At 38.3% G+C, this 27,664-nt stretch overlaps 2 protein-coding genes across 2 annotated transcripts; one reads left to right on the top strand and one right to left on the bottom strand.

Moving 5' to 3' along the window:
* The first annotated feature begins 1,137 nt into the window (after positions 1 to 1,137).
* On the top strand, positions 1,138 to 14,359 carry LOC139712170 (peroxisomal biogenesis factor 19-like). The gene is made up of 8 exons (XM_071624009.1): positions 1,138 to 1,273; positions 5,112 to 5,251; positions 5,907 to 6,120; positions 8,816 to 8,913; positions 10,920 to 11,075; positions 11,832 to 12,008; positions 12,595 to 12,639; positions 13,989 to 14,359. Exons 1-8 carry the CDS (start codon positions 1,138 to 1,140, stop codon positions 14,067 to 14,069), a joined length of 1,047 nt encoding a protein of 348 aa, XP_071480110.1. The 3' UTR covers positions 14,070 to 14,359.
* A 3,892-nt stretch (positions 14,360 to 18,251) lies between these two features.
* Positions 18,252 to 27,338, bottom strand: LOC139712163 (calcyclin-binding protein-like). The gene is made up of 6 exons (XM_071624002.1): positions 27,100 to 27,338; positions 23,685 to 23,922; positions 21,049 to 21,145; positions 20,279 to 20,375; positions 19,946 to 20,040; positions 18,252 to 19,526 (listed from the first exon to the last, which is right to left on the bottom strand). Exons 1-6 carry the CDS (start codon positions 27,118 to 27,120, stop codon positions 19,370 to 19,372), a joined length of 705 nt encoding a protein of 234 aa, XP_071480103.1. The 5' UTR covers positions 27,121 to 27,338; the 3' UTR covers positions 18,252 to 19,369.
* Between the last annotated feature and the right edge of the window lie 326 nt (positions 27,339 to 27,664).

Here is a 27,664-nt window from a genome sequence, read left to right as displayed (position 1 = left end):
CTATTTGACAGTGAGTTACAACGGGGAGGTGAGACTACCTCTTCATTGAGAAAGCAGCTGTCGTATTACGTAAGAGCATGATAAGGATATCTGCCTGTGGCAGACCATTCAAAGTGAACTCAATTTTCTCTATCCTTTCTAAAGTTTTCAATTTTATATTCTATTGAGAAATTCTATGGTCATCCATTTTACATTTCGAACGAAAAAAATCGACCCGTAAATAACGAAAATACAGGAATAAGAAGGAGAGCATTGCCAGTTTGCCGGTGCTGACAATGTGCTATTTGACAGTGAGTTACAACGGGGAGGTGAGACTACCTCCCTGGTTACAATCAGCCTGCTGACTGGATCATTGAGAAAGAGAGAGAGAGGGAGAGAGAGAGAGAGAGAGAGAGAGAGGGAGAGCGAGGGGGAGAGAGGGAGGGAGAGGGGGGAGAGATGGGGGAGGGAGAAGGGGAGAGCAAAATGGAATGACAATAGTTCCGGTCACTACAGTACAGGCATGCTCTGTCTGCATACGCTGAATGTCTACACTCACACACACACACACACACGTACACACACACACGCACCATGGAGCTACATGGCCCATGCCAAAACCAAAACAATCTCCTCCTCTCGCGGTGCCCCCCCCCCCCCCCCCTCCTGTGGCGCTGTGGCGATGACTGATGCTTAGATTAGACCAGGGTCAAGAAACTGACTTTAAGTCATTGATTGCCAAGATATGCACTGGCATTATTTACTGGGGTGTAGCCTCTTCAAACGAGAGATTTGCGTCATGCTTAAAACAGCTTCCCTATAGTGTTTATATACCTGTGTGCGTGTGTCTATTTGAATGTGTAAAAATGATTGATTGTTGGCTTTGTTCGACATGGATGGAATGAATGAATGTCCCTCCCCAACCTACACCCTTTCTCTCTCTCTCACTCTAAAAAAAAGTCAAGCAACACAGTGCCTTGCGCCTTTGGGACGCCTGATGCGCTAACCCCAAAGCGCACACGCTAAAACTATAAGCGCACTGTACGCTGGGTAACGACATGGCGTTCAATTTATGAGTTGGCCAGACTCTCTTAATATACGGCACTGGTTATTGGTATGTTCGCACGCCATCTACGTTTGCTAGCAGTATTATCAAACATGGCAGCCAGCAGAAACTCGGAAGATGCGAGCAGTTTATCAACACAAACAGACGAAAAACCCTCGAAGGAGTCCCTCGTTCACAGTACTTCACCTGAAAACAAAGATGACGCTGATCTTGATCACCTCCTTGACAGTAAGTCACCTATCTTTTTACATTGATTCATATCTTTTCTGGCCGTACAGTAATTCAAATTTCAAGTCCGAAAACCAGACAAAAAGGGGGCGTCTGACATGTAGTCCCATGCGATAGTTTTCTTGCTGGAACGAAGCCCACGTCAATTTCCCACCCGCTAACTGCGACCAGCCCCAACACGCAGTGTTGGGGCTGCGCATTGTAGCAGACATGATCATGACAGGCGAAGTATAGCGCCTAAAAATCAATATGAAATCGCAAAAATTCCGCAATATGAAGACTTACAGGTGAAGATGTAATGTTGAAGACTGACTGCGTTCAACGTTTGGTTCTGGTAATAGTCCCTTTCTGCTCGGTTTGATGAGTTAAATGCGACTCGGTCGAGAGGAACTCGGGAGAACTACATCTTATACAGTAAATGGATATGAGATTTGTGCGCATGCGCTGGCCATCAAGTCGTGTAGCTTTGTGGCAAGGCCTTATCATACTGTTGGCAAACCCTCTCGCTGTATATTGCGTTGCTTTCTGGGTGGGTGCGCGCGCGCACGCCTTGTCAGAAGGCTAAACGCATTGCGACTCCGCCAGCACATGAATATTTACGTGCGCAGTGTACTGCATACTGATTTCGAAAATGGTGAATGGGATGGGGAGCTAGGACTACGGACCCGTATATGGCCGTGAAAAAAACGTTTTTTCAAGATCATTGGACCAATGTGAACAAGAACAAGGTGAACGAAGGGTATTAATTAGATAAGAATCTTATGTATACTATAAAAGTACGTTTTTTCCTCGTGATATTCGAAACCTACGGAGGTGCGAAAATCTGTGACAGACTGTGTATGTTTTTCAAGCTTACCGATATAGCACTCTATTGACTCAGGACGCTCCCACAGTGTGTAACTGTGTATACGGAGCGTCCCGGGGTTACCCACCCGCATGCCGCACCCACCCCCTTCCCCGGCGGCGTTTTTTTTTTAAGACGGCACAGATTGGGGCATGGCGCGTGTTAAACCTATGGGAAAAACGTTGGGTTAGGGTTTTTGGTTATGGTTAGGGTTAGGGTTGGGGTTAGGGTAACTGCGACAGCCGCCACACGTGTGGCGGCTGGGCTGCGCCGTACTCCCATAAAAGATCTTCATGTTGAACAAACGGGTGCCTTTGCGGCGCTATATTTCCTTAATTTTTCAACAGAAACTACTAGGAATACTTACATGGGTCGATGAAACCTAAATGACTATCATCGGCGACTGTTTGATGCATTTCATTGCTTGTGATGCACAAAATGATGTCTTATAAGCAGCTCACCGATGTTCACAGAATTCACAATCACTTGCACAAGCGCACAGAATACTTAGGAACTAACATAAGCGAAACTGCGGGGAAGCCGCCAGGACCGCGCCTGGCGGCGCGGTCTCCGGGGCTAGGGTTAGGGTTAGGGTTAGGGTTTGATGGTTAGGGTTAGGATTAGGATTAGGGTCAGGTTTAGGGATAGGGTCCCCGATAGATTTTTAGTTTCCCCAATCTGTGCCGTCTAAAAAAAACACGCTCCCCGGCGCCGGCCGCGGCTCTCCGGCCTCCGGTGCCCCCGCCCAGCCAGTCGAGGGTACTCCTGGGTTTAAGGGGGCTAAAATAAGCAATAGGCTTCTAACGTCAGCACAGCCCCTATAACCCTAAACCCTAATCCTGACCTAACTAAAATTAAATAGACTAGACTAGATCTAGCTAAATTACAAAAATGTAGACCCTATCTCTTGCATAGTAAATTTAATACACAAAGTTGAGTCTTGACTTTACGACTTTGTACACAACACGACAGTCGCAGGGCTCTGCCTCTCGAGCTCTCTAACTCTGGTCTAACGTCACTTGATTGAATTAGACTAGGTCTATCTAAACTTTATCCTATGGCTATGCACTCCCGGGTTAGCGAACTCACGATAGGCACTGTAGAGTGTACCTGTGTAGTTCGCGGTCCATAGATAGCGTGCCACGTATTATTACCATTAGCGTTAGCATACATATGATGTATATTAAGTGTAGTGTACTGTAGTTATGGGTAAACTCGGCCCCCAGCGCGCACATTATAGATACAGTAGTTGTAACGTGCGCGCTGGGGGCCGAGTTTACCCGCTAGGCCGAGTTTACCCATCTGGCATAACTACGGTAAATGTATATCATGTGTTAACACACTTCAATGTAGGAATAGGATGCATCATGCATCATCGCATTTGAAAAACTTTGTCAATCTGCCACCTGAAATCCATTTGAAATCAAAAACATTATCGCATTAAAAATGGTTTTGTCACCTGGTACATATGGTAAAATATTTTTGGATTACAATCATGTATTTATGGAGGAAAACTTGAATTAGAAATGTCTTGAGATCTGGATGAGAGTGATGAAAATTTGTCTCTCTCCGGCCCAGCTGCAATTCTCCGACTGATTGCAGCACGTTACATGCGGTGTGAATGTCTGGCGACTTAATAGTAATTGACATTAGATCTACACATTTTGTAGTCTAAGATATACCAGTTTGGATCCAAAAACACAGAGCTACAGCGACACACGTCGATCATATAGAGTATTGAGTTTTGATTCATGTTGATTCATGTTTGTCACTTCGGACTCATCTGCATGCTGTAATGTTGTACGGGATTGCAGTAGTGAAGCTCAGCAAATGATCTCGGGGAAAAGCTTGACCCTGCACAGGCTCTTCTTTTCAAGAAACTCCTTGGCCTCAACAAAAGTGCTATGAATGAAGCTGTGATCCTTCTGACAGGCATCCTTCCTCTCTCCCTTCATGCTGATCTCTTCACTATCCTCTCCCTAGGACAACTAGTCACACTGTCTTCAGACAGATTCCAGCACAGGATCCTCCTCCATGCACTTGCAAGCAACACCCACTCCATCCCCTACTGGAAGCAGCTCCTTGCCAAGCTCAATTTACCCCCTCTCCTCTCAGACACCTCCAGCTTCAAGTCAACTACCCTAGCTGGAAAAGGGGGGGGGGGGGGGGGGGGAGGGGTCTAGGCCCTCCCACCTCCAGATTTTGGCCGTCAACAACGAAAATTGGCACACACATTGCCTATGACATAATCTAAAGTATGGTACTACAAAGATAATAAAAAATATATATAATTTTTGCTAAATTATGCTAATTCTTATATGCATAATGATCCCCGTATAAATCACTAAATAAAGCTCAAAATGGGCACATTTTTTGTGTAAATATTTTTTTGAGTGTCCTGAGCAAATATAAGAGAAAAAATTGTGCCATCTGAAAAAAATTTCTCATTTTATTGTTTTCTGAATTTCTAATGTATTTCTTTGTTTTTTGACTGTATGGTTTTGATTGTTATTTTCGATGAAACTTGTCTGCGACATTGTTCCGAACAAGAAAATATGTTATGAAATAATTTTAGTCAATAAAACCCCCAAATAATTGTGCTTTTATGAAATTTGCCTGTAACCACAGTTTGCATTGAAATTGTATGAATTCATGTTTTTGAGCAATTTTTTGTCTGACATGCACGTACAGGTACATATTTATACGCAACTTCGGAACCTTGCGCCCGGGCATCGCAAATTTGATGTCAAAAGATGCAGATACTCTGGTACTCAAAGGAAAAAGTCATGAAACGTCGCGGCGATAGCTTTTCGTGTTAGTGGTACATCGCGCTGAATGTCAAGGGGGGGGGGGGCCTCAGAGCCCTTCCCCCTTCCCCTCCCTCCTCCCCCCTCCCCCCGGCCTAGTTAGGATTAATCATAGGTGTATGCATTTCTGGAGTAAATTTTATGTACTGAACATAATTTATCATCCTACTCTGGTCATGCTTTTCAGGTGCACTGAGTGATTTTGATGGACCTCTTCATCCCCCGTCAGCTAGTGCCTCGTCACAAGATGGTGGTGCCACATCAACTCCTGGACTGAACATTCTTACTACAAAAGTGCAAGATGCAGAAGAAAAGAAGGAAAATAAGGTGACCTACATTGTAACCATGGTTTACACACAATTTTGACTCTGATACAGTTTAGATAAGATGTTGGTTTAAGGGGATTTTGTGTCAAGAAAATACAACTACAATGTAAGGACATTATCTGGTATCAAATCAATTCACATTCATTGAAGCAAGGTGACCAAGTGTTTAAATAGTATGTCTGCCATTCAGTCAGCAGACCCAGGTCTCAGGCAAAGTTCCTGTCCACTCAAAGACACCGGACAGCACTTTGAAATAGTTTGAACATGGAAGTCGTTTGCCTGAGTCATATCTAGTGGGTACACTGTATGACCCTTTGTGGAAAAATAAAAAACAAACAAAAAAACAAACAAAACAAAACAGAACACCTGGGTATGTTCCATAAGGCTGTTCTTAAAGTTAGGAATGACTCTAATAAAATGGCTGGTGATCAATTTTTGTGATGAATTATTTAAATTCTGATCTACATAGGCAAAGCACATCAGAATGTGTTTCAATTGTTCTTACATGTAGGTCATTTGTATGAAACACCCCCTGGTCCTATAAGTGTGAAGCTCTTGTACTTTTCAATTTCAAGATGAACCAATCCATGCCAGTTGTTTGATATGGTGTACTTCACAGAGGAAAACTTACAAATATTTCATTGACTGTCTAATAGGAAAGCAAGACTCCTTCAAGTCAAGATGCTCTCTTTGAAGCTCTCTTCTCTGAGAGCCCTGCTGCCATGCAATCTGAGGCAGAGTTTGGCAACGTTCTCTCGGGATTATTGTCAGATCTCAATCTTGGAGAGGATGCAGGCATGCCAGCTGACCTCCAGAAAATGTTCCAGAACTTAGCCGAGATGGGACCCATTCCACCCACACCATCATCAGGTACATGTATTTTGCTGTCTTACACTTTTTGTATGCTAACTTAACCCTTACTGTACTAGGCTATTTGGCTCCGTGAAAATACTGGGGGGGGGGGGGGGAGCCCCCCCCCCCCCCCCCCCCATTGATCTCGGAAACGCAATGTCCGATGAACTTGAAAATTTGCATGCTGATAGATCTTCGCGAGCTGAATCTGATAGTGTAATTTATTTTAATCAATTATGCAATTTTTTTCATAATTAGCTAATTAATTATTCATAATGCATATTTTATGCATTTGGGGGATATTTTCATAATTTCAGCCTAAAAAAAGTACAAAATTACATGAAAACTGTGTAATGATGAAGAATAATGTTTCCCAAATGTGAAATAAATCAGAGAGAGAAAAAAAAACGAGAAAAAACAACTTTTTTGTTATGTTTTGTATTGTTTTTATTTCTTATGTTTTCTATTGTTTTATATTCCTTATGTATATCATTGTTTCTAAACTTTGCCCAATTTATTTTAGAACAATGTAGAAGCATGAACCAAGTGGAAAACCAATTTCTGAACAAAATTTATAGAGTAATGCAAGCCATGGTCTATTGACAGTATGTAACTGTACACAAATATATGCAGCGATTAGCCGTTTTAATGACATGCGCATACTAGTTGGCCCATAATATCCCCTAGGTAGGTCCGATATGGACAAATGTGGTATCAAAATGTGCGCAAGACTTCAGGGGAAAAAGTCATGATGCGAGAATCCGAAATTCTCAGCGGTCGCGATGCAATCGCCAAAAGTATGGGGGGGCCAACCAGGCCCCCCCCCAGTGCAGTTAGGGTTAATAGGCCGTGCTATTTAGGTAAATCTTAGAGCCGGGAAGGGGCCTCCCAGGCCCCCCCTCCAGATCTCAGCCGTCGACCGCACGATCAAGACGAAAATTGGCGCACACGTTGCCTATGATGTCATCTAAAGTACCACAGAGGTAGATTTTTAAGAAAGATTATCATTTATGCTAAATTATGCTAATTTATGAATAATGATGCATGAAATCAGACAATTTGGTATAAATCACTATTAAAATAAAGCTCAAAATGGACACATTTTCTTGTGTCCTGAGCAAATATAAGAGAAAAAAAAATTGTGTCATCCGAAAAAAATTTCTTAAGTAAATTGTTTTTTAAATTTCTTATGTATTTCTTTGTTTTTTCGACTTTATGTTTTTCATTGTTTTTTCGATGAAACTTGTCCGCGACTTGTTCCAATCAAGAAAATATGTTATCAATTGATTTTAATCAATAAAATCCAAAAATAATCATACTTTTATGAAATTTGCCTGTAAGCACAGTTAGCATTGAAATTCACGTTTTTGAGCGGTTTTAGGTCTGACATGCACGTACATATTTATTTGCAACTTCGGAACCACGCTCCCGGGCATTGCAAATTTGATGTCAAACAATGCGGGAGACTCAAAGAAAAAAGTCATGAAACATCACGGCGATAGCTTTTCGCGTTAGCGATACATTGTGCGGAACATCAAGGGGGGGGGGGGGGGCCTTGGAGGGTTAAATGTCTAACTTAGATGTAAGTGCGTAAACTTGGATTTTTACCCCCCCCCCCAAAAAAAAAAATTAAAAATGACGGCTAACTCATGTAAGTCAAGGCAGTGCAATGGGATTTTATTGGAATATCATAGAGCTTCTTTGTATGAAGAGTTCCAAGAGAAGACGTAATTTAGCACTTTTCTCAAAGGAACATTATTAGGACATGTAGGAATCTTGGCACAGTGAATCTTTAGACACACATTATTATTGCTTTGCTTTATTTTCTTGTTCTTTATTGAAATGATTTATTCATCGTACCAGGTTAAAAAGTAAGTTCTAAAGGATGCAGAATCCAGGCTTGTTACAAAAATATTAAATTCTGATAGATAAGTTACAGTATGTGCATAATGTGAGTCACATAGTAAATCCATGGCTGTAGATACTTTAGAACCTAAGATGCAAATAGTATGATGAGTATTAAAGGTTCTCTTTTTTGTTTTCATTTTCTTTTCTTCTATGCATGATTCATAAACAAAATAGAATGTTAATAGCCTTATAAATTTGATAGTGATACATGTGTGCAGGCTTTCTTCTGTTAAATCAAAATAATCCCGTCTTCTTCCTTTCTTGATTTGTCAAAATGTCTTCCCAAAGTCAACAATATGATAAATATGGTAAGATATGATCGGTGATTTTCACAGAGTCATTGAAAACAAAACAAAACAAAACAGAACAATTGATATGCTATGCCAAGATGCCATATCTCTCCTAAGATGATGACAAATGTTGGTTGTATTGACTTGAAGTCACTGAATTAGGTTTTACCCCTTCGTGCTGGAATCATTTGCACAATTTGATTTTAATAATTCAAAGAGGTAACATGTTTGAAGTGTTTAAAATAATGGAATTTGCATAACAAAGGGTCCTGGTAAGGAACTGTGCTATTCAAATGGAAATCTTTGTTCTATTTTTCTGTGATTTTATTTTTATGTCAGGTACATGTACAATAGGTTTTAGAAAGAAAGGCCAAAAGAGCTCACCAATCCTCAATCTAAAAAAAAAAAAAAAAAAATGGAAAAAAATTGATGATAGCTTGATCAACAGGTGAAAGTTTATAGACTTATTGACCCTTTCACTCTTTGCTCTCTCTCTCTCTCTCTCTGCCATTAAGGGGTGTCTGCTGATGGGAGTACTGACAATCCTGATGAACTGACTTCCACCTTAGCAGACACAATGACCAGACTGGCACAGAATGCAAGAGACTTACAGGTAAAGAAGGATACACAAAATCCGAATGCAAGAGACTTACAGGTAAAGAATGACACACAAAATCAGAATGCAAGAGACTTAAGCCTGCCGCACACTACACGAATTTGCCCCAATTCACCGGTCCTAAGATCTTAACCCCTTGAGAGGACGATTTGATTTTTGCTACAGCACGCATTTCCCATAGATACCTGCCCAAGTATACTCGGGGACTCGTCCTCAACGGGTTAAGACTAGAAGTGTGACGACACAGTCTTGCCATTTTATAGTTGTAAGACTGGGTCGTAGCGCCAGTCATAGAGATTTGACACGTTGAATTTCTACAACCGCTCGCAGGCTTTCAGACATTCACAATGCAGTACTTAAAGGACGAGTTCACCTTCATAGACATGTGGGTTGAGTGAATGCAGCAATACTAGTAGAACACATCAGTGAGAGTTTGAGCAAAATCGGACAATCAGTTAAAAAGTTATGAATTTTTGAAGTTTCTGCTCAGTCACGGCTGGATGAAAAGACTACTATAGCTTGTGATGTCACATGAGTACAACGATATAAAGAAAGAATAAAGAAAATTCAACATATTTCCATTTTTCTCGCATAACAAAAGAACACTCGACTTTCTCTCTTTCAGAAGGCAGAGGGAATAATATTATCCTTAACATACGTTAGTAGCAAGTCGAAGAAATGTGCACTTTATTCAAAAAGTAAAGTTTTGTGAAATTCTCTTTTTATTTTCCTTATATAGTTGTACGCATGTGACATCATACACTGTAGTAGTCTTCTCTTCCAGCAGTGACTGCGCAGATACTTAAAATATTCGTTACTTTTGAACGGATTGTCCAATTTTCCTCAAACTTCCACTGATGTGTTCTACTAATATTGCTGCATTCTCTCAATCCTTATGTATATGAAGGTGGACTTGTCCTTTAAAATACAAGCGCACGCAGTGCGCACTGCGCGCGCTTTACAGTCGTAAGCCTACTAGGTTGTATAGTGTGCGGTGTCCGGTCGTACGACTGTTCTTAAGACCCAGCTTGGCTTAAGACTTTAAGGCCAGTCTGATCATGTAGTGTGTGGTGGCCTTTACAGGTAATGAATGACTCATGAAGTCAGAATGCAAGAGACTTACAGGTAAAGAATGGCACACAAAATCAGCATCAAATAGAGCAAGTGTATCCAGACTTTTTCTTCTTCCTTTCTTTCCTCCTTCTGTTTTTTTCTCTTCACACACTCTAAACTTGAAATCTAGGACTTCGGTAAAAACACAATTCAAATGCGCATTGTTGGTCGACAATCCATATTGAAGTAATGTCTTTCAAAGGGAGATCTTGGTTTACTGTCTATAAGTAGCATTTTACATTTTACGAACTGAATGTCACAGTAATTTACAAAATTATAGCTTCAGCCAAGATGAGAAACATAGGTGTGTGACTGTATAGAATACAGATTTTGTGTAATTTGGAACCACTCTATTTGATTTATTCAAAAAAAAAAAGTACTCTGGAATTTTCAAGATGGTATTACTTGTTTGTTATGCCAGTGTTGGTTTTTTCAATTATTAGTACTCTGTCTTGATTTGAGAGAGTGGGAGAGGAAAAATGATTTGAGGAGGAATCAATTCTTAAAGTATCAGCACTTCTTCAAAATAAGACACTGTCTAGCTTCTGCTTCAGTCAGTTTTTCTTTGAGATTATGGAATGCAGAAGAATATTTCATGATTTGCCTAAATAAACAAAATAGACATCTCTAAATAGCTCTAAATCACTGTGAAAAGTAATAATAGTTCTTCTAAGAGAGGAATTGCCATGTGCAAACGCTGATTATTGATGAATAACAATGAGTTTGGTTAGGCACAAACTTGCTAGGACTGATTTTATGGTCAGAATAGTAATCCAAAAAATGTTTTTATTGATGATACTGTACAGCCAGAGATTTGGGGATTGTGTGTGGCATTTTGATCATGACAGCATGTATAGAAATGTGAGCTAAAACGATATGTAATTTTCCAGGAAGGTCAGATACCGGATGAAGAGCTCCTGAGATCACTTGGAGGAATGAATCTTGAAGAGGGAGATGCAGAACTTTTGCCGATGGTTCAGACTATGATGCACAGTCTCCTCTCTAAGGACGTCCTCTACCCGTCTCTTAAGGAAGTTGTGGACAAGGTTTGTCTGCATAGCATTTATCTCATCTTATGAGCTTTTTTTAGTTGACTCTTTCAGTTTAAAGGTGGTCGACTGTTAATCCATACTTACATACCAAATACATGAAACATTTTCCTGCAAAAAGTAACAATCACAAAACGCCACCACATTTTGAAAAACAAGAATAAAGTCTGACAGTGAAATGCTGTACCATAGTAACATTGGACTACCCAATTCATGAAGAAAGATAATTCTTTAGGATATGCTGAGGTTGTGAAACTAATGCATGTATGTTGAAGAGCGGGAAGGACTCATGTGGTCTAAAAACTTTTTCCTTGGCAGGGTGAGATGAATTTCATGTGTTTTAGATTCCTCACAGTCAAAGCATAGAATTGTGTAAACAAGAATGAAAATAAAAGAAAAAAAATGAGTGTGACTTTGATGATGATGATGATGATAATAATAATAATAATAATAATAATAATGATAATAATAATAATGATAATAATAATAATAATAATACTAATAATAATGATGGTAATAATAATAATATTAGGTGAATGAATGAATGAATTAGCTCTACTATCAATTGTCTGTTATATTTTTTTGCATACTTTTAATAGGTCAAATTTATATCAACAAAGCTGGAGTATTATTTTTTGTTATTGTGTTTGTTTGGTTATTGTTGTTTTTATGTTAATAAGGGTTTCTGAAAAACAAAACAAAAACCTCAATGCAGTATTGTTTTTGTGTTCTTTTTTCATGAAATACACGTAGTACCAAGGTTGGTTGGATGAGAACAAGACAACAATAAGCAGCTCTGATCACCAGAGGTACAGTGAGCAGCATAGAATCATGATGGCTTTATGTACTGAGTATGAAGGGGAGCAGGATTCTGACAGTGTGACAGTTCGTCAACAAAGGATGACAAAAATCATGGACCTTATTCAAAAGGTAGGATTTCCAAGAGAACTCTGGCTATTAGAAGGAAGATAAACTTTTTTTTTTTTAATCCTATTAAGAAGTACATAGACATCAATGTTGATTTTGATTTATTCTACTGAAAGTTATTTAACTTGGTCAGGTTGGTAAACTGGGCCTATCCCATAGAAAGCATGAACACGACAGTTTTTGTTTGGTTCATTCAGCTCTGTCTGGCAAAGAATTATGAATAGAATATGAAGGGATGTGAAAATAGCTCTACTGTCATGATGTCAAGAAGCATTGCTAGAACCTGTTTTGTGGATGTGAAGATGTGATTTGGGTGAATACATGCATTGAAATCATTCTTTTCATTTCTTCTATAGAAAATCTCGACTAGAGATAGACTGTAGCAAGTTATGGAGCACCCACATCTATACGAAACTTTTGTGTGGATATTATTCAAGCAACACTGTGCACTATTTTTCTTTATTTTGTTTTTCCCTATAATATCAGTGCACATTTATGCCATGCATTCAAATCAGTTATCTGATTTCTCCCTTTGTTCAAACAAAAATATATAAAGATATAATTTTTATAACTTGTTTGTGTATAACAGATGGAAAGTCTCGGTCAGCCCCCAGCTGAAATTGTTGGTGACATGGTAAATACACTCATACATACTACTCGATTTGATTCAGAATTCTGATTCAAATTTGCACCTCACAATTAATGTAGTTTTGTTATTTTTTGTTTCGTAGTCCTGAATAACCCTAGATAAGCTGTCTTCTATGTTCCTGTATATTCCTCATAAACCTCATTGAAATGTGTTCCACATTTCACACAACCATAGTAAGATTGCTGTAGTGAAATGATTCCCATTGCTGTAATGCACAGAATGGAGTGAAAAAATGTCTCCTCTTTTCTCTCCTATCACCTCTCTGTGTGTGAATCTCACAACTGTATAGGCTTGAATCAATTGCATTGGGAATAATAGAAACGAAAAAATACTGACACCAAAGCTAACGCCAGAGCCCCTTCATTCACTCACTGTATATGAACAATCAGCGACATAAATAATTGCCGTTGGTGTCATTCCATTAACCTCTCTCTTTTCATTGCCAAAAGTAAAAACTTACTGGAAAGTGTGCATCAAAGTCCATAATTCTGCATCTTTAATTATGTACAAGGTGTCGAGGTTTTTTTGTTTTTGTTTTTGTTTTTTTATCTCAGATTTTGAATTGAGGTTTAGTTTTTCCGATGGATATAGTTCTTTGATATGTAGGCCTAAAAGAAATGTTTTATTTATGTTGCAGGACGAGCTGTCACGATGATTATGAAAAGAAGGATGAGCTGTTATGATGATAATTATGGAAAAAAAAGAAATATTGCTCATTTTTATTGAAATTTGGCACATGTGATGAATGTGATGTGCAGATGGGTAATTTTTATTTTTTGTTTTTTAATCAAAATCAATATATGTAGATGAAATAGTAATGGCACTTTTCAATGATTAGCTGTGTAATGATATGTTGACAGTGAATTTTTTTGTTCTTTTCCACCATTTTCTTCTTTCGTTTCTTTTCTTTATGATAAAGTAATCTGAGTAATCCGAGTATTGATCGGGCTGGTACCCTCACTGATAAAGTTTCATTATCAGTTGTAATAGTAATTATATTATTTTTTCAGTATTTAGCAGTGTTGCCGTGTTGACAGGATAATTCTATCTCTTTTTTGTTTTTGTTTTTGTTTTTGTAAAAGCAATTCTATAATTGATTGGGCTGGTCCCCTCATTGATCGACCACTTCTTGTGATTTGTCACATGTGACTACTGTAGTATTTGTTCTTTTTTAATATCATGTCTTTATATCATTGTTTGTACAGGGCACTGAAATAGTCTCTCTGTTTTTATGACTGATTGCAAAACATGTGCAATTCAGCCTTTGGCTGCCAGACATGACTTTTAAAAGAACCTGTTCAATTCAATTCAATTCAATTCATATTTCCTTACAGAACACCGGTTTGACATTTGATGAAAATGGACTGCCAAGAATACCAGGTTTACCCAGTGGAGAGCAGTGTGCTGTCATGTGATGTCACAACTAGACTGTACTTCAGACCCAGAACAATGAACCCATTTTTGAATGATGAGACACTCAACATTGATTGGTGTGATTAACAGAAACCCAGATAGAGCTGATGTAAAGATGATTGTGTGCAATGAAAGCTTGGACATCATAGTGATCCTCTCCTGATAGGAGCTGACATGGTCAAGATCTTTTCCAGCTTAAAGAGATTTGGAGTTCACCCGTATGCAGATGCATCATTGTCAACTCCAGTGAAGAGAAGTGCCAAGATACAAACCATTGTTGATATGGATCGAAGCAGTGGTCTCTAGCAGAAGGCTACATCCAATGACATCTTGGGGGAAACTTCTTCACTTTTTAATGGATCACTTTGTAACCGACCAAAACAAATAGATGCATCAGAAGTGGTGCCAATCCAAGGGATCTGTCAATCAAGTCTTTTTTTATTAATTATTTATTATCATTATTATTATTTTTTTTTTTTTTTAATTGAGCAGTCATGGGTGGCCGACTCAAATAAAGTGTGTGTGATTTTTAGCTTACCTAAGCTTTGGTGAGCCATTGCAGTTTTAGTAACTTACTGTCTGCTGAATGTTACATGCGCTGTGTATAAATTTTTTATGCTTTCACCTTCTTGAACACCCTGTGAAGGATTATCAATTTTTCATAAGGTTGGGGGGGGGGGGGGGGGGGGGGGCGGGGGGCAGGGTATTCCAAAGCCTCTGAATATGTAGGAGTCTTCTCTAGAACCAGAAGTGATCAAGTGAAGTTAATGTTATGAGTAAAAGTACAGTAGGTTTTGTTCATGATTGGTCAACGTAGGAGTGCTCCCTTGGATAATGTTCAAGTCAAATGTCTCTCTGATATCAGAGACTGGTCCAGGATGAGAGAAATGATTTCTGGTGTCCTTGAGTTGGTGTTTTCGTTTTGTCTGGTATATACACTGTATTCTTTTTATTGGGTTGGGGGGTGGGGGGGGGGGGAGAGAAATTCATTATCCTATACATTTTGAGCTGGTTGCTAATGCAGTACATGTACAATCTTCAAGGTCATCTCTTTTTCTTTTAGCACAGTGGCTACACTGCTTACTCTAACAATTGTTTGTGACATTAAAGCAAACAGTGTTTGGGTAGAGCAGAAGTTGTGAGTTTCTCTTCTGAGTGCCACACACAATCACACAGAAGTACAATGTATAAGCTGCTCCTGTGTGCTATTATGATGGATAATTGACCTTTAAAAAAAGAAATGTAAGTAAATAAAATTCAGTAGTTTCACAATCAAACTTGAGAAAGATTTCAGACTGTAAGATGTAAGAGCCATAGGATATGTTGTTCAATGTATATGAATAAAACAACTGAGTGCAAGCAGCTGATTCTGATAAAAATTAATACAGTCCCTACAATGGTAAAATCAAAATTAGTCTGCTACTTCAACCTATGAATTACAATGTACAAATTGTACAATGTACATGTATATCAGTGATCATGCTTACTTCATCCTGAATAATTAAACACCATCTTAGAGTTGCCATGAAGGACAGACACACTAAGTATTCATGTAGTTCCTACAAATGTACTTGTAGCTTCTTTTGCTCTGTCTTAATATCATTTGGTGCATTTATTTTCCATCTTATGACATCTCCTTTGTATCTCTATCATGACAAAGCCAAAACATTTTACCCCAGCTGGTGCCATTTTGTGGGTATGTAAGTCACCTTTCAGACAGCCCTTCAGAATAGTGCATAAAGATGAATGAATGGATGACTTTCCTTTGCTTTAAAACTTTGTTCAACATGATAATTCTGCCTCACTTTGCCTTCCAGTCTTGAACAGTGTATAGTTAAATGTGGTTGACATATCCAGTCCAGTCTACTCCGCATGAGGCAATCTGATGGGACTGAGGGAGACGCATCAACGTAGGCAATGCATTGTACTTGTATTCAACTTTCATGCAAGTAAAAAAAAAAAATTATTCCTATCCAGACAGAGGAATGTTGTGGCCCTGATTTAGCTTGGTAGATCTGATACAGCTTGTCCTGATGGCACTGGAAATCAAAATGTGACAGTTTGGGTTGCAGTTTGGGTTGCAGACGCAGGCAGATTTTTATTGCGTGATTTCAACTGTAATGCAGATATTCACAAAAAGAATGTCTACCTTCACACTATTTGAATATTATAGGTGGAGCAAGCTGGAACAATAAACACGATTTATAAACTAGACTTGTTCATGTGTACTCTAATGTGATGAATCGTAGTGCTTATACATGTACCATGTTTTAGTTTGAATTTACGTGACCTTTTCACCCACTGTGCTCACATGTGTCGCAAGATTTACACTCATGGCTGAGAGCTGGCAGCTGGCTTGCACACCAAGTACGTACTAGTAGATTACCACAGTGCACAAGGATCAAGTCATAAACAAGACTGAACGCAACACTACATGTAATACACTGTAGTACACACACACATGGATAGAATTACAGATATGTACTGTGGGATATCAGAGTGCAATGACCTCACTTTATATGAGAAAACCAAGAATACATTTATACACATGGATTGAGTGAACGCAGCAATATTAGTAGAAGACATCAGGGAAAGTTTGAGGAAAATCGGACAATCTGTTGAAAAGTTCTGAATTTTTCAAATTTGGTGACGAGACCACCGGATCAGAATACTACTACAGGGCCCCGTTTTACCAAAAGATAAAATAGATTCCTTACCACACAGGCTACCATAGACTTACCATGGAAATCAACTATATAATCAGTTATAACTCTTCATAAAACAGGGCCCAGATCATGACACCACTTATGGACTACAATATAAAGAAAGTATAAAGAAAATTCCACAAAATACTATGAAAAGTACATATTTCCTGGACTTGTTAGTAACCGACATAATATGACAAGGGTATTAAATACAGCTGTATTATTCCCCTTGCTTTCTGAAAGAGGTAAATTTAGTGGTCTTTCATTATGCTAGAAAAGTGAAAAAAAAAAATCTTTATATTTTCTTTATGTGGTAGTCCATGTCATGATCCGTACACGTCTTCTGATTTAGCGGTCTCATCACCAAAACTCTTGAACGGATTGTACAATTTTCCTCAGACTTTCACTGATGTATTGCTGTATTACTCCATTCACTCAATCAACATGTATTTTGGGGGTTAATTCCCCTTTAATGGTTCAGCTTGTCAGAAAAAAAAAGAGCCATATGAAAAAAAAAATGATATTTTTATCATTTAATAGTTTTTTTAACTTTTTTTTTTATTGTAGCACATTTCAGACAAAAGCTCAGGTTCCTTTTTCCTCCACTTTACTCCATTGGCTCGCCACTATTGGATAAGCAGTTTTCAACAGCTTTTTTTGCTACACATTTCAGACTTATTAAAAATGTTGATGCCCTCTACCATTACCCAGGTCTCTGGATAGTTATTTCCAATTAGCACTGACAGTAATCACTCTCCACTGCCTGGGGAGAATTCCAGTCAATCACCATTTTACAAGCACACACACATATGCTGATCAACCGACATAAACATTCTTATCCTGTCTACCCATTATGGTATACTCCTAACACTGGTGGATAGAAGCAACTGACCAATTTTACTGGATTTCACTGGCCAAGCAAACACACACATACACAGTGTGACCTATTGGGCCTGAGAGGTGGAGATATGTCCTTCATAAAACAAATGAAGAGTTTGTTCGCAAAAACCGGTAAGTCAATTTTTGAAGAGTTTGAAGTATGGTCTCTGTCATAAAGTACAAAATAATACCTTTTAAATGATATACTATATATAAAGGCACATTTTTGAAGTTATGGTCAAAAGAAGAAAAATGTTCTTATTATTCCCTTTATTTTTCTTGACCTTTAATCGCAAATATCTCCATTTGGCAAATATGGACTTGTTGGTTTTTGCGAACAAACTCTTCAAATAAAGAAGTCCTTGTGTGGTGGTACAATCTTGTTCTTTTTTCTTTTCATGAAGCAAGATGAGATTTTTTATTTCAATACATGTATTTCAACATTTTAAATTTGTCTGTCTGAGCTACACATTGTAGTCACATGATTTTGATGAGGGAACAGGTTCAAACTAGTATCAGTTTGATTGTTTTCTCTTTCTTTACATTTGTACTCAGCTGATGGCTTGCACATTGAAAAATTTTACTGACTTGATCCACAAGTACATTGTAATTCTGCAATATTCCTCTTCCCAAGTTGTCTGTTTACCACTGATCTCAAGTGTATTCCTAAGGATGAAACTTTGTAGGTCTCATAGAGTATATAGTGTAGGTCTTTTCTAGGTAAAAAAACAAAACAAAAAATATGTATGTACTAACACCAGTGTCCAAGCACATGGAAATTTTAGAGAACAAAGGTCATCAGAACTTTATTCTTGTTAGGAGAATAATGTGTATGCATGGCAAATGTTCTGGCTACATTTCATGCAAAGTGTATATATCTTCTCGATGTTTCTTCCACTCTGTACCATAAAACAAGCAGTGGCTGTTACACTGGACTCCTGTTACAACAAAGTCCTTGGGACTGACAGTTTTCTTTTGTTAAATCAGAATTTGTTATAACTGAACAAGGAAAAAAAAAAGAGCAAATAATGTTGTGGCCTGAATTTTTACTTCATTGTAAGTATAATTTCATTATAACCGTGCTCATTATAACTGGAGTGCACTGTAATTGGATTTGTTAAAGTGTCTTGGTATCAGCTTGAAAACAACATAGAGCTATTAAGATTTGCTTAACTTTTTTTTCATACATAGTTTCAGAGCTACCTGTCACAGTGTCAGATCTGGCATTCCTAGGAACTTCATGATGAAAGCCAATTGAAATACCTCATACCTGATTTAATGTTGGACAGCACTTTCCAACACTTTCTAACAATACCATGTTTTGTCCATGTCACTTGTTGGGTATTGGAAATCAGCAAACCCTTTGCATTCACTCTGTGGGCATCTTACTGGTACATACATACTACTTGCAGTATCAGTGAGATGTCTGCTTCTTCTAGTAATGTTTGACATTTGCAACCTTTTTTAAAGTTTTTTTTCCTCGTTTTTTTCCCGTCACATGGGACCTGAACTTTCAATCTTAGCAGAAACTTCATTGGAGCCAAAGTTCACACACACCAGACCAGCCAGCTGTGTTGGCTGGCCTACTTGCTTTTTTCATAAGTTTACGTACAAGTGGAACAGAATTCCTTTGGTTCAGTTACAAGTTGGGTCAATCTTCCGAGCCAATCCCTGGAGAGGGGTGCAGACCAAGAGAAGAGGGTTCTGGTTTTCCCCCCTCAGGGGAGATCCATGGTGCCCTTCTTGTCCCTGGCTTCCGTCCACGCCTTGGCGATGGTTCGTTTCATCTCGTCGTCACCTTCATCATACATCTGCTTCATCATGTTCATGATGCCAGCTGAAGGGTCGGAGGCATCGGCTGCTGATGGTGGCGGTCTACGCGGGAGAAAAAAAAAGAGAGTATTTAAAGGCTGAGTAGCCCTTGAAACCTTGGTGTTTTCTGAGTGTAGCAGTCATGTATGGCACTTGATACAAACATTCAAGCATTCACTCAAATTATGTCCAATGAAGAAGCAGGGCTGAAATAGATCTTTTTTGGCAGGAGATATAATTTTATGACTTCTTTAAAAAAAAAAAAAAAAAAAAATGCCTGTAACATAACTTTAAAAAACAAGGTAAATCTGAAGACTCCCGAGAGAGCTCAATTGCTAAATGCTATTCTGTTAAAAACTGCACCAAAATTTGAGGAAAAATAGCAATACGCTATGTAATTCACACAAAAATGGGGATGCCTGCCGACACACAATTACTGTATTCTGAGTAAATTTCTCCATACATGTATTAAGTGTGCTTACTTTTTCGATTTCACCTTCGCCTCAGTCTGTGTAAGATAGTCCCAATTCTTCTCAACTTCTTTCTTGAGTAGGATGACCAGGTTGTCTGTTTTTACCTGCCAACATACACAAAAAGTACACAGAGGTAAACATCTACTGGCTTCGGTCACAGCGCATTTTCTGAATGTCATGCAGTCATTCTACGGAAGTCTAGAAATGCAGCATATCAGCACACTAATTTATTTATCTTTTTTTTTTTGCTAAATGTGTGAGGGTCAACTTAGGTCAATTTAACTGTAGATCAGTACACACAATGTACTAAGTACCTTCTGGCTTGGGAGAGAAAATACATACCTTGTGATAGCTCTTCTCTGCTATCAAGGAGTGAAGTAAACTGTTGATTGTCAACTGATGGATGCAGTCTTTCTGTGTCACCTTCAGTGTGAAGGATCTGATTCAAAGACCACATACACAGAGGGGAAAAATGTCAGATCAAAAAGGCAAACCCCTACTAATGTTAAAATATGACTGTGTTTCAAAGTTGCAAATTTAACATAATGTGCACCACTGTTTGAAAAGGAGCTCAAAAATTCAGAGTAATCAGAAGAAATTGAGATGCAATAACCAGCATCCTTTCTGGGTACAACAAGAACCCCCCCCCCCCCCCCCCCAAAAAAAAAAGAAATAAATAAAAAAAAATGAGAAAAGGTAAAAAAAAAAAAATAATAATAATAAATAAATAAATAAAAAATGAAAATAACATTGAACAGTGTTTATCAGAAAATGACCACTCTTAACCTACTGAAGACTACTTGAAGTATACCCCGGCAGATATCTACAATGTACAAGAAATGCTTACTGATGCTGTTCCTGCTTTTTTTTTTTCAATTCTTTTTTTCTTTTTTCTGTACTACCGTGTATAATCTATTGAAGTACACAGCTGAATGTGACTATCTAGAGATTTTTCAACTGAATGCAACTTTCTCTTTGTCTTTTTTTTTTTTTAAATCTGTACTGTCATGTTAGCCAATAGGCAGGAACATCCCTAAGAATCCAATGTCTGAGTGCAATGTTCCTAAATTCTTTTATGTGTACATGATGTCATAGGAAGGGTAGACACTTGCCTGGAAGTGTACTCCACTGATACATCTTCTTTGGCGAGGGTCTGTACTCCATTGAGGGTGATGTAAACTTTGACAAACTTTGGAGACTGGTCCCACCCTAGGAGGTGTGGGGAACAGAAATGGAAGGTGGTGGGGTAGAAAGACAAGAACAAGGATGAGGCACACATGTCATGTGTAACAGTGGACCTCTAGGGCATTGGTCCCACAGTTGCTTCCTTTCACATAATATTATATTCATTGCTTCCCAAGCAGTAACATAAAACAGATCATATTGGGGTACTCCCAACAAGTCTTCCAGCTAATTATGCCAATCATTGTCAAAAGTAAAAAACAAACAAATTATGAAACCCTCTATCTATCGACTAGCAACTGTACTGTACATGCCATCAAAGTACACTTGTACTGGAAGGATAATCCCATTAGAATTTGTCACCCTGTGTGTTGTCAGTCATTTCATATGAGACAACATACCTACCTACAGATAGGCTACCTATGAATGATGCAGGCTTTAAGCCACTGTATTCATGTCCAGATTTCGTCGATGCTTTAATTTGGCTGGGACATGGCAGGCGGAGAATATATTGTACGGTGTATGTTTGGACACCCTCAATCAACATAGTTTCTACTTTCTTACACTTAATCCTTAGTTAAAACAAGTCATCACCATGTCGATTATAATATTTCATTCATATCATCAGCCTTGGTACTGTATGGTTTAGAATCCGTAAATCACCTCCTGCAGGGGAGCTGAAACAGAGTGTATAAACAATACAGCAAAGTTTTGTGAACATGTCCTTCAATACACCTTGCTTAGCATCTCATTAATAGAAAAGGGGGACATGGAACATCACTTTATCCTGATCAGAGTCTCTTGTTACCAGAATGAATGTAACCAGCACAGAATCCTCTCATCCAGTAAGCCTGCATATCTTCCATTTCTCTCTTTCACTTTAACCCTAAAAAGGCCAGGGGGGGTTGAATCGACCCCTCCTCGACATTTTTCGCAACTTCTCCGCCGCGCGAAATTTTTTGACTGCGCCGTTCACTGACTTTTTACTTTCAAGTCTCGCGCATCATTTTGACACCATTTTTGCAAAAATCGTGCATACCGTTACGATGCTGCATGACGTTTTATACATGCCTGTTAGACCGAAAATGGCTCAAAAACGTGATTTTGTGTATAAAGTCTATGCAAATGGAGTTTTCTCTTCTTATTCATAAAGATGTGATTATTTTCACTTTCATAGGCTGAAACTAAAAAATTTTAGCATAATTATGCTTGAAATAGGTTCTGTCATAAATTTTGCGGAAAAACACTGATAAAACAAAAAGGTCGAAAAAACAAAGAAATTCTTAAAACAATAATATGCATAAGAAATTGATTTTGATACGAAATTTTTTTTTTCAAGTAACATTGTTAGGAATGCTACAAAGAATGTTTTCACAAAAAATTAGGATTCTAGGAGCTTTAATTTCTGATTTAGAGCAAAATGTATGATTTTATGGATATATTAGCATAATTAATTATTATGACGAAAATTTCCATTTCTTTTTGTATAGCTTGGTACATTGTAGATTACGCCACAGGTAATACACATGCCAAATTTCATGGTGATTGCGCGATCGACGGCTGAGATCTCGGGGGTGGGGGGGGGGGGGGGGTTGGGGGTGGGGGGGGGGGGTCGAATCAACGCCTCCCCGGCCACAGAACACCCTAAAAAGCCCGGCCTGGTTAGGGTTAAAGGGAACGCAAACCCAAAGAGCAATGTGGAGTGAGTGAAAGTAGCAACATTTATTAGTAGAACACATCAGTGAAAGTTTGAGGGAAATTGGACAATTGATGCAGAAGTTACAATTTTTTAAAGTTTTGGTGTTGGGACTCCTGGATGAGGAGACTACTAGAGGTTATGAAGTATAAAGAAAAGATTAAGAAAATTCAACAAAACATAAATTTTCTAGCATTGTGGAAGAGCACTTGACTTTAATACGAACCGCTTTCAGAAAGCAGGGGGAATATTGCTACCCACACATATCATTACCAAGTTGATGGAATTTGTAATTTTCATGAAAAATTGAATTTTTGTGGAATTTTCTTTATATTTTCTTTATATTGTTGTCCTCTCATACGTCATAACCTCTAGTAGTCTCCTCACCCAGCTGTTCCAACACCAAAACTTTAACAATTCATAACTTTTGCATCGACTGTCCAATTTTCCTCAAACTTCTACTGCTGTGTTCTACTAATGTTGCTGCTTTCACTCAATCCGCATTGCTCTTTGGGTTAGTGTTCCCTTTAAACTTGTCAAAGCTCCATATTCTTACACCAAGACTCAAGTTTTCAACACAGAAAGGGTGAGGCTATGATGTCACCATACCATCATTTGACATGTCAACGGGAGATTTGTGATGTCATCACATCTTTACCTCTGTCAATTCAAACATGTGATTTTGACTCTAATGGGTTAGGTCCTATTCAAGAACACACACGTGGAAACTTTAAAATTCCACTACTTTCATCTTTCAAGTCAGAAATATCATTTTGTAAGTCCATTTGACTGGTTGGTTCTCATCTACTGTGATCAGTTTAAAGGGCCAACTTGACAATAATCATGTGGGACTACACTTAAAGGCCTCACCATAGGAAGTGATGGTTTTGGTAGGCAGCTGTGATACAGCAATCTTCTTTGTTTCACTGGGCTTCATAGCCACCACTGGATCTTCCCTTTTCTCACTGGGTGGCTCTCGTACACTGACATTGTCCAGACCTTGCAGTCTCCCTTCCACATCTTGGACTTGTTTCCCCAGCAGTGCCTTGACCGACTCCCTTTCTGTCAGCTCCAAGAGTCGCTTCAGCTCCTCACAGTCCAGCTCCAACTGTGGAATAACAATGAACCAGTGAAACCAGATTGAAAATTTCATGCTTTTTAATACTGGTACATTGTTTGACAGACATTCACAAGATTATATCCTACTTGGTGATAGCGTGTGGACAGCCATGTCCTACAAGTCTTTTACACTTAATCCCAATCAAATACACTACAGCCACAGTATACATTACATGGTAAGTCAGTAGGGCCTATGGGTATCAATTCACATGAAGACTGGCATAGTCCGATGGAACACGAAGAATCTACAGCTTTTTAAAACTCTTAACCCGGGAATTTATACTCGTACATACATTGTATAACTTCCCAGACCTGAGATATCGCATATATTAAGTGAACTCATATTTAATGAAATTGAAGGAAGACAATAACTGCAAGCAAAAGTTGCCACGTATGCCACTCCATGACCATGGGTTGATGAAGGTGCAAACTGTATTTGTCATCCTGTAGATAATCAGATTCTACACAAGAACCATTTGCCATTTTCAGGAACACATAATCCAGACGTACAATAATGGATTATAGTCATCACGCCTATGGTGTGAGTATCACTCCCCAGCAACCCAACCCACACTCATCCACCCAGCAATCATTTCCTCATTTAAGTCTCCCTGGAAAAAAAAAAAAGAAAAAGAAATGTGGCAAATAGATCAAATAACATTACCAAAATTATGAGAAGCCTGCTTCTAAATTCTGAACTAAGGTAATCTCTTTCATTATTATTACTATTTTTTTTTTTTGTTAGAGCTACATAATAAGGGGGACCCACTGCACTGGCCACAGGCAGTATCACTGATCATACGTACTGTTAATGTCATGATGGTGGTTAAACTGGTGGGCCTAACCACACTGGTAAATTTTATAGTTGTTCATAGTCTATAGAGATGTAACGTTAAAAGTTTGAAAATCATCCAAGGTCTATGGTTGGATTCTGATTTCAGTTTTATTTATCTTATGTAACGTTAGACCTTCACTTCAGAATCCATTTCAAATTGTTGTCAAAATTTCAAGAAATAAAAATGTGTCCCTCGCCTTACCAGCTTATGACTTACAACTGTATGAGGGCAATTCCACGATAACTCTGTGACACTTTTGAGTATAATTTCACTCATCAAATGTAAATAATAATCAAAATGTAACACTTGAGAAAAAATTTTTATTGTGTATCTATGCATATTGTCATTGGAGAAGCAATTTTGAAAACAAAAGAAAGGAAGACAAACTGTTGTGGTAAACAAGTTATGCATGATTAATTACCACTGTAACACCGTGACGCAAAATGGACATGGGTTTTTGTGCACTTTGTTTACTGACAAAACTCTGTGAAGTTAATATGGGCAATTCCGCAGTTAGAGGGACATGACCATAAAATTTCAATTTGGTCTTTTCCTTGATTTTTGTGTTCGACTTCAGAAAGAACACATTGTGTGGTACAAAATGTACCATAATTATTATTCTTTTTCAAAGATGTACTGGAAAATGAACATAGTAGTACATAAAAATGATTACAATGCAAATTCTCATTCATACACATAAATCCTAGTGAGTGTGGCTCTTTTAAAGGTGAAACTTGTAAGATTGTGCACAGCACCATGCACAGGAAAGTACACGTTTGTAGTATTCCAGTGAGATTAATTTTCGGTGGACACATCGATCTAGCTTCAGTATGCCCTAAGTAATTCTTTAGGATACCAGGGAAGCTGCAGCAAGACTTCAGACTGTTTATCATGTTAGGAACACATTTGAGTCTACAAAAGAAGAGTCAAACCATGTGATAAAATGGTCAATTATGATAAAAATATTAAACAAAGGGTATTAACTCAACTGAAACTGTTGCCTTTACCGTAATTAAAAGTTCAAAACCTTCAGAAATGTTTGCTCTGGATAGTTATGAATCTGGTAGGTGGCACACTGTGAGTGGACTGCTTCCATTTTAACCCACTATGTGTTCTGTGTGTTGATTGACATATCAAACCCCACAGCATTGTAAACACAGTTCTCAATTTTTGGCACAGAAAGGGTTAAAATTGCATGATGCTGGCAACAAGTACAAGTGATAATCTTTGTGGATATAGCTTGACCCATCTGTTATGAACAATCCTTGAAAAACCTCTATCTTTAGAGTAAATGTGACAGCTAGAGAAATCAGATGGTCACTTCATCAGTTAATTATCATGTGTAATCCGGTACTTGTATGTGTCCTGTGTTATTGCAATGCAAGTCACGGTGTTACAGTAACTGTAACACCGTGACACATTTTAATCAGCTTTAATCAATTAACAAAAGGAGTTACCATCATTTTAGTACTTGTTCATGGTAGCTACATGTGGTCATGATTTGGGCTGTCAAAATACTGTAAACCCTTTGTTGTGTTTGTAATTTTCAAACAATACTAAAAACACCAGTTTTTACCGTAACACCATGACATTATTGATGATCGTACATATTTGCGATGTTCGCTGAAGCTTAACGCGTTGAAAATCTTGCACTTTGATGATGTGTGTTCAACCCTTAAACTCTGAAAACAAAGGCAAAGTTTTTACCTCCTTTTCCATTTTCTCATGCTACACTCATTTAACTTCATTTTTTTTTTCAGATATTTATGTCAAATTTGATTATGCTGATTTTATGCACATATTTAGCAAAGTTAATGATGTAATTTTTTAACAAGATGGTCAAATATGAAAAATTTAGTTGAATACCAAAATGAATGAGATTGACGATTTTGAAAATTTGATGGTCATGTCCACTTTATCGTGGAATTGCCCATGACATGGGCTGTCCTTTGAGATACTAACTTAGCAAATTCTAAGATCTTGGAGTAATTGTTAACTGGCACTTTAATTTCTTTATGTATGTATGAAAAAGTCTCAAAATTTTTCAACATGAGACATTGGTTAGAATAGAATATTATTGAGGGTCACACACAGCCTACCATAGCATAATCATGATATTGATACTACATGTAGTCTCTAGTTACGTTGATCTTAATAATTTATCAACTTGACATGAGATTTGTTAGTCAACCATAGGTACAGTACCTACCGTTAAGAGCTGGCTACAAACTTAGTCCCGTTAGAAGCAGTGTTAGGCCTACTGGTCTAACAAAATTATTGGGTTAAAAAAAAAAAGTGAAACATCATACATGAGAACGTATCAAATTTACCTCTTCCCGCGGCTGGGCCATTTTAACACTCGTCTGTTATGTTGCAGGACTAGAAATCTAGAAGACTAGACAGTATATTCAGTAGAGGAGTCCTCCCAACGATTCACGCCCGGTCCGAGTCTTCACTGTCTGTAAAATATCTGTGGAATCAATGTCACAAATTAGTTTGCCACAGAACCAGCCAAGGCCAAGGCGAAAGGTATTGTACACAGCTAGTAGTGGGAAGTTCGGGCTGATCGTTGTCAATGCATTTAGACTCTGCGAACAGCAGCTAGCTATATGCACGCACAACTGGCATGCATGCTCCCGATTCCTCGATCCACAATCAATGCATTCACATTCCCACCGACCTTACATGTGGTAATTATGGAGCGCCAAAACGACAAATTGCGCAATTAAAGTTCGAGAAGTTTCCATTTCTAATTGTTCTGAATTAGAGGCTACATACCGGTAATAAATCCAAACCATAAAGAAAAGAAAAAAAAAAGACAAACACGCATCGCACTCTACACACGTACACACACACGCAATCAAAGTGATGGACAGAGGAGAGAAAGATGGTATA

Source organism: Diadema antillarum, unplaced genomic scaffold (genome assembly GCF_040938485.1).
Source record: "Diadema antillarum isolate AM-2024a unplaced genomic scaffold, OU_Dant_1.0 seq00001767_RagTag, whole genome shotgun sequence".
Taxonomy (NCBI): domain Eukaryota; kingdom Metazoa; phylum Echinodermata; class Echinoidea; order Diadematoida; family Diadematidae; genus Diadema; species Diadema antillarum.
The sequence above is the reverse complement of the archived record's forward strand: the minus strand, read 5'-3'. Positions and strand labels throughout refer to the sequence as shown.

Coding starts and splice junctions, on each gene's coding strand:
- LOC139712170 (XM_071624009.1), top strand. CDS start 1,138: ATGGCAGCCAGCAGAAACTCGGAAGATGCGAGCAGTTTATCAACACAA. Junction 11,076..11,831: donor TTAAGGAAGTTGTGGACAAG/GTTTGTCTGCAT, acceptor AAATACACGTAG/TACCAAGGTTGGTTGGATGA. Junction 12,640..13,988: donor CTGAAATTGTTGGTGACATG/GTAAATACACTC, acceptor ATTTCCTTACAG/AACACCGGTTTGACATTTGA.
- LOC139712163 (XM_071624002.1), bottom strand. CDS start 27,120: ATGGCCCAGCCGCGGGAAGAG. Junction 20,041..20,278: donor CAGAGAAGAGCTATCACAAG/GTATGTATTTTC, acceptor GTATGTTGGCAG/GTAAAAACAGACAACCTGGT. Junction 19,527..19,945: donor GCGAAGGTGAAATCGAAAAA/GTAAGCACACTT, acceptor TCTCCCGCGTAG/ACCGCCACCATCAGCAGCCG.